The following is a 7,263-nucleotide window of genomic DNA, read 5'->3' on the forward strand; positions in this document are numbered from 1 at the left end:
GGCTCCTACCCTGGGGGTGTTTAAGAGGAGGTTAGATGAACACCTTGCTGGAGTCATTTGACCCAGTACTCTTTCCTGCCATGGCAGGGGATCGGACTTGATGATCTGCTCAGGTCCCTTCCAACCCTAGAAACTATGAAACTATGAAAGTATTTACATGTGCCTTAATTTAATGCTTCTTTCCTTAAGGTGCATTGAAGTGACTTAGCAGTGTGTCTACGTGTGGATGTACTACTGAGCACTAAGGTGCATTAGATTTTTGCATGAAAAGTAAAGACACATTAGCACATATGGAGATGCACTAATGTGCATTAATGTGGTGTATATCCGTTGACTTGTTAATACATGTTAGCACCTCTACAAGTGAGCTAATGCGACTTAGCTATTCACACCTAAGTTTGATACCTGCTTTATGCAGGTATCAAATTTAGGCTCACATCGCCTTAAATCTCCATTTTTAAGGTGCACTAACAGTGCACAGGTGTAGACATGGGCCCTTAATGCACCTTAAAATGGCAATTTTAGGTTAAGCCCATTTAAAAGAGGCCCATGTGTAGGCGCACGGCATTGTGGGGAAGTTCACAGCACTGCATTAACATACCACCCAGCTCTCTTTTGTGACATAATTAGAAGAGAGAATAGAAACAGGGAAGATTCACAGAGTTAAGGAAGATTAAAACATTTCCCCCTGAAATCTTACTCTTTTTGACTGTGCCCTTTCAGGACCATCAAGAACAGACTGAATACAAACAAGAAGGGGGTAAAACTCGCTTATCACAAGCAATTAGACAACTTTGTACCATTCTGTTTGCCTCACCGGGCATCTGTTATATAGTTTCACTACCAAACATAAACAAATTAGTGCAATATATTTAAAGTTGTCTAACATTTGGCGGATGCTTTATGCATATGCACACCAGTTTCAAGGCTTCTCATGATGTTTATGAAGCAGTATGTCTGTTTTGCCAAATATAGTCTCTCTCTGCTAAACATCTGCTTTCTATACTGAACAGTGCCTCTCAACACAGGGAGCTCTTAACATCTCCTTGATCAGTGCAGGAGTTACTGGATTTATGCCAGGAAAATAAAAAGACCCTTATAGAAGCGATGCACTGAACACACACTGCAAAGACATATGCAGCCACCAGGCTTCCCTTTTAATTTAATTTTGTTTCTTAATTTATTTTTTTTTAAAGCTGTATGGATTGAATTTACAGTGATGCAAACTGAAACAGGATACAGGAACATCCTGTCTGGATCTGCAAGAGGAATTGCATCCAGGCAGCTAGAAAGCAGGCAGGGGCATTATTTTAATCAGTGGTAGTTCTAAATAAATGGGTGTTAGTTTTGTCTACAGCCACCTATACTTTTTTGGCAGAAAAAAAGGGTTTGAATGTCTGATATGGTTAACCCTGAGAGTACGGGCATGTGAACAGTTGACCACGTATGAGCTGCTTCTTGGTCACCATCCATTTGCGTGCTGCTATCCAGAGGTAAGTCGAAGTTAAATCATGGTAGATCAGCCTTCGGTGAAAAAGGCCGAGCTGGATTAACTCTTGAGAGGACCCTAGGCAAACAAACTTATGGGGCCCTACTTTTTTCACTCAATAATTATAATATGTAAAATAAGCACAACTGGGCCCCTTCTTCACTTAGGGCCCTAGGCATTGCCTGGTTTGCCTATGCATTAATTAAGCCCAGGAAAAAGGAACAAGTTACTGTGATTTAGCCTCCCCTTACCATGAGATAAGTGTGTGCACATGGGCAGTTACCAAAGAGCCGCTGACACACTGAAAAAACACTTTCCTCTTTCGCCCAGTGATCCTTTGCTTGTACATCCATCTCTGAATTACTTTCCCAATGTTATAATTTGTTGCATGAAACCTTTCTTTACTAAACCAAGGGTTAGAGTAATGTTTCAATGGACCTAATTAGCACATTGCCTCACCTAAACTTCGGGCTGGCTCTAAGTTTGGTTACACTACTTAGCTGCTCATGTAACTCCACCTCTGTGTGTGCTAGTAGTGCAAGTAGTGCTAACAGTGCAAGCCAGACCTCTAAATCCAAATCCGAACTCCTTGCTGTGGCAAAATTCTTTCCAAAACTCTTAAAAACCCCAGACGTAATATTGGGCTTTTCCTGCCTTACCCTGTCAGCAAGACTACGCGATCAATACATTGCATTTTAGCTAATGGCTTCAAAACCCCAATCCCACACGGACGTTTGAGAGCAATAGTTACAGTAATTTGCATGTCTGAAAAGAAGTGCACAGAAGCCCCAGACGCCACCATTTATTCAAAGACACCTATATTTTGCCTGGATGTTTCTTTTCTTCAATTACTGGTGAATGGGCTTTAATCTGTTAAAACTGCTGGAACAAAAAGAGAGAGAGAGAAAGCTATAGATAGCATTTCATTTTGTGAGCTGGCTGATACTTGCAAAAAGGCCAGGAGTAAATAAAAATTGTTGGCTAGGATTCCAGTGATTCTTTGCGATATAATATTTCTGCTGGATAAAGCCGGCCCCACTCAGAGCTCGAAAAACACCATCCATTTCAACCTTCGTGCGGGCCAGATAGTCTAACAGGAACCGCAGGACCAGGAATTAAAATTGAGTCTATTCCCAGCACTCCTCTGTGTATTGTGCCTTTATTACAGAAATCACCTGCGATAACTCCGTTTGGGTGGGTTTATTATTATTATGTTTTAAATAACTGCTGCGACGCTACAAAAATCAGATCCCTTTGAATTAAAATGAAAAAAGTCTGTAGCAAACCCATAATCGGGGTGACGGGTCAAATAGTACTGGCAATATCCCCAGTAATCATTAAGATTTGGACTGGACCTGAAGCTAGTCCTCTACGTATTAATAGCACTCCCCAAAATAATTGACTGGGATGCAGTTATGCTGTTGAGCTCCCGAGGCCAAATGTTATCAAAACTTTCTGGCATGCCCAGAGTACCACCTCCAGAGACTATACCCTCGTATATCTTCACTGAGAAAATAATTCACGTGCCCCAAAATTGTGTTTTCAAACTTCCAAAAGCAAAGGAAAAAAAAAAAAGCATTGTGACTTTAAATATCGACTGACAGTTTTTGGCTTGTGTCTCATATTACACACAGACGGCTCGCGTCTCTAAACACAAGTGAGGCAGCACCAGTAATATCTCAGGAGAGAGACATGAAGCCTCCTAAATGCCTTTATATTTTCATTCCTTAAGGGAGTAAAAAAAAAGAAAAGAAAAAAAGAAAAGAAAAAAAAAGCATTTGCATTCAATTTTCTCTATCCTAGGACCAAGACGGAAGTGGATCTGTCATATTTGGGAGTTGAACTTTGCAGACAGGCATTTTGGGTCTCTTTCTAACTTTTCCATGCACACACACGCACACACACACGCTGTCATACAAAGGGGTAAGCAAAGGGACAGAGTTTTATCAATACTTCGTTCCTGCCTGGTCATTTTTTGCTAAACTGGAAGCCTGCTTAAAAACACATTAAACAACAGACCTATACATTCACTTTTGCCATAGGGATGGGAGAAAAAGAAGGGTACTCACGCGGTGGAGATGTACTGTTTGGGAAACTCATAACTTATGCCTTCAACAGTGCCTTATGTATGCTGACGGTGTCTCTCCCCTGGTCAGGACCGGAGGCTGGATTGAAGACAACAGCTGGAAGGGCAGGAGAAAGCCGCTCTTGTTCAGGCACTTCTTGCCTAGTTCCTGACCTCTTTGCAACTGGAAAAGGAAACAGCACATGTGTCATTCTCTTTTGCCTCTGCAGCTCACATGGACGGGGAGGGGCACTCACGTTCAGATAGCAGGAACTGTTTACAAGTTTTCCCCATCGGATGTCTCTCAGCCCTCCGCTCTTCGTTGTCAGCAACAAGTTGAAAGCCAAGGCTGCTTATTTGCCAAGCAAAATTTAACCTCACCTTTTTTAGATGCTCGTCCCAGGCACAACGGACACCCTTTTTTTTCCCAAGTTGCAAATCTCTACGCTAAATAAATCGCTTCCAAAAATGCCTTGCATCAGCAGACAACCGCAGGGATGATTTAACAATAGGGCTTTCAATTTCCAGTCTGGTTTGGAGCCTCTGCAAGCTGGGGCTGTATCCATGTCTCTCTCTATAACTGGTGTAAATCAGCAAGGACACCTCTGACAGCTTGAGTAGTGGTATAAAGGATACGAAAGCCTGGCCCACGGGTGCAAGAAGGATGAGCTTGCAGTTAAAGCTCAGGCTGAGATCCAGATGGGCATTTCCTTCCTCTGCCACAGGCTTCCTGGATGACCTTGGACATGACATTCAATCTCTCTGCACCTCAGTTGCCCATCTGCAATAAAGGGATTGATTGTACTACATTTCTCCTCTGCTTTTGCACCATGCCCAGCACAGAGGACAGTGAACTCAGTGGGAGCCTGTAGGCACACTCCAAATACAAGCAACATTCATAACACAGAAGTTAGAGCCAGGCTTTAGCCCAGAAGAAGAATCAATAAAACCTCAGTTCTTGTGTCCTGTGGACCAGCGTGATTTAACCACATGGCTTTAGCCTCAATGAGACCATAACAGTTTCCCTTAAGGGGTGGGAGAGGGCCAGGAAATTCAGAACCAAGCCTGAACCTCCTGCTTCCCCAGGCCTGGTTATGCAAAGGCATTGCAGCCTACTTCAGTGACCTGCTGCAGAAGACAACGCTTGTGTTCTTGGTTCGCAGTGTTTATTTAATAGCTCTCCGATGGAAATTGTGGTGACTTCATGCCAGCTCCAAATAACAGCTTCACTTGTGTGCACGGACACGCTAAATGGCTCGTGTCAGCACTTTGTGCCCTGGGCTCACGGGATTTAGAGAAATCGGGAGTACTTGGCAGTGCACAGAGCAAAGCGAAGTGAAAAACAGAGGTCCTGGATCCTCAGCAGGTTGAGGATGGACGAAAAGTGGTGCAGCGGCTTTGGCTAGCATTTAATGATGAAGACTTGGTAGTGTTTGCAGGATCCTTGGAATAGCGAGTAAAGGCTGACAAGCATCTGTCGTCATCTCCTGCTTTCCTGCTTATGGGTACAACGTGCTACATACTCAGATACCACCCTGGCCCTCCATCGCAGGAGCGCTGTCACCACAGGCTCCCCCAGAAGTGGTCCGCTCATCCACCCTGGCAATCTTCAAAAAACCTCTTGACACCCATCTTGCTGGGATCACTGGATCCCACGAGTCTTTCCTGCCCACATACAGTAGGGGCCGGACCCAACGATGTGTAAGGTCCCTTCAACCCCTAACAACTATGAAACAATGCTCTTGGCTTCAAATTCTGCCCCGCTTCCCATCCTCAGTCATATATTTGTGGAGCCCTGTAGAGGGGAAAAAGTCCTATATTACCATGATCTGCTCAGGTCCCTTCTGACCCTAGAAACTATGAAACCAGCCACAGCTTGGTGCAAGGACTGGAAGCTCCACATAATCTCTCCTTATTCTTCATCACGTGTATTACTATAATGCCTCGGGATCAAACATTGCCCGAATGATGAAGTCATGAAGCCTTGCTCAAAAATGTATATGCCTGCCATTTTTGGCTCTTAGCACCTCACACTCTTTTGTGAACTTATCCTGGTTATACCCCAGGAAGGAAATACGTGCTGTTATCCCCTTGTTACAGATGAACAGCTGAGGCACAGAGACAGGCCACATTTACACAGGAAATAAGGACAGAAATGGAAGGAAAGGAAACAAGACCTGTGGCATTTGCCAGAGAGTCTGTGGGTCTAGGATTGACCTTCTTAGCCATCAATGGACTCATTTACAACCCTTTCCTTGACCCATGGGAGTGATGATCCTCAACTGTGATGATACAGTAAAGTTACCTTGCCCGGTAGCGGCAGGCTTGGTTGTACTGTTCATGTTAGCAAGTTATCACAGAGCCTAATAAGTGACTTGCTTAAGGTTACACAGGGAGTAGAAAGCAAACCTAGACTTTCCTAGGCACAGAGACCGTTGGATCATCCTCCCCAGGCGTCCTGTTTCCCTACTGTGCAGGGCTGTGCGAAGGGTCGTACGGTCCCAGGAGGATTGGGGCTTGTTTTGATATCTTGCTCCTGGCTGCAAGAGAACCACAGTGGCTTTGGGACTTTTTCCACCGAAGTGTGGGAAAGACATAGCTCCTAATGGGCATGCTTCTTGAAGACCCTGGGAGAAAAATGCTCAACAAAGAAAGTTGTAGCGTGTTTGCTCCCTCTGACCCAGTGCCAACAGCCCTGGGGGGACCAGAGGCAGCAGAGGAATAGGGAGTCGAGGGGACCAACAATGCATCTGGTCATTCGTTTCTCCCTTGTGTGAACTCTACCCCTTGCAAACTGGAGTCGCTGCAGGCAATGAAAGCCAGAAGAGCAAAGGAAGCTAGAGAGAGCTCAAAGCACCTTTTGTCTGGTGTCTGCAGTGTCTGCAGGGAGGCCTCTGGACCTCTCTCACAACAACGCCGTATCGAGAAGGCTGTGCATGAATTTTGCAGCTCTTATGGGATACTATCTCACTCTCTTTGGTCTGCGGTCTCCTCCCTGCCTTGTGGAGGACATAGCAGTTTACTTGCTCTTGGCTGCAGTGTATATTTGTGCACCGACATCTGCCTCTGAGCAATGTATTCCTTTCTGAGACCCTGGAAACTCATAAATGCGTCTTTCCCCCAAACGATCACAGCACACGTTGGGATCTACTGCTCTGTTATAGATGGATAATGGCAGTGTGATGCTCACGTGGAAGTGTACACGCATATACACAGGCCTTTTTAACTGCCTCTGCACACCAGTCTATCTCTATCAAAACTATTACTAACATCCCAAACCACCACACGGTTTTCTTTAGCCTCCAGTTTCTTCAGTTGAATCCCTTTTATACCATTGCAAAGAAGAGAGATCAGCTTTTTGCACTGAGAACTGCCCTTTCCCGGCACTTCTGTGGGGATAGTCCAGTAGAACCAAGAAACATAAAACAGTTAATATCTCACCACCTTGGAAACAGTGTGATGCTTTTTCGATATCAGATGCATGTAATCTTGGCATGTCCTTATCTCTTTTTCAGGGGGGCCCACTACTGTGAAAGCCAGAAACCCCCCAGTTTTCTTAGGGAAGAATTAGCCCCATGTTGCAGGTGGAGAACTGAAGTGTAGGTGAAGTGGCTTAATTAAGGTCAGACAGGAAACCAGGGATAAAACAAAATCCTGTGGACTATAGTCCAATGCTGTATGCCTCTTCTATTGAGATGTCGTTTGTACC

The 7,263-nt window shown here is 44.6% G+C and overlaps 1 protein-coding gene across 1 annotated transcript in view; it reads right to left on the reverse strand.

The window, feature by feature from the left end:
* Positions 1–4,207, reverse strand: part of GYPC (glycophorin C (Gerbich blood group)) — a 53,395-nt gene extending 49,188 nt beyond the window's left edge. The window contains exon 1 of the mRNA XM_019554195.1: positions 3,559–4,207. Coding sequence (XP_019409740.1) covers positions 3,559–3,589 — 31 coding nt within the window. The 5' untranslated portion in view covers positions 3,590–4,207. The remainder of the gene's footprint in view (positions 1–3,558) is intronic.
* Between the last annotated feature and the right edge of the window lie 3,056 nt (positions 4,208–7,263).

This window comes from Crocodylus porosus, unplaced genomic scaffold (assembly GCF_001723895.1).
Source record: "Crocodylus porosus isolate Cpor-Errol unplaced genomic scaffold, CroPor_comp1, whole genome shotgun sequence".
In the NCBI taxonomy this organism is placed as follows: domain Eukaryota; kingdom Metazoa; phylum Chordata; order Crocodylia; family Crocodylidae; genus Crocodylus; species Crocodylus porosus.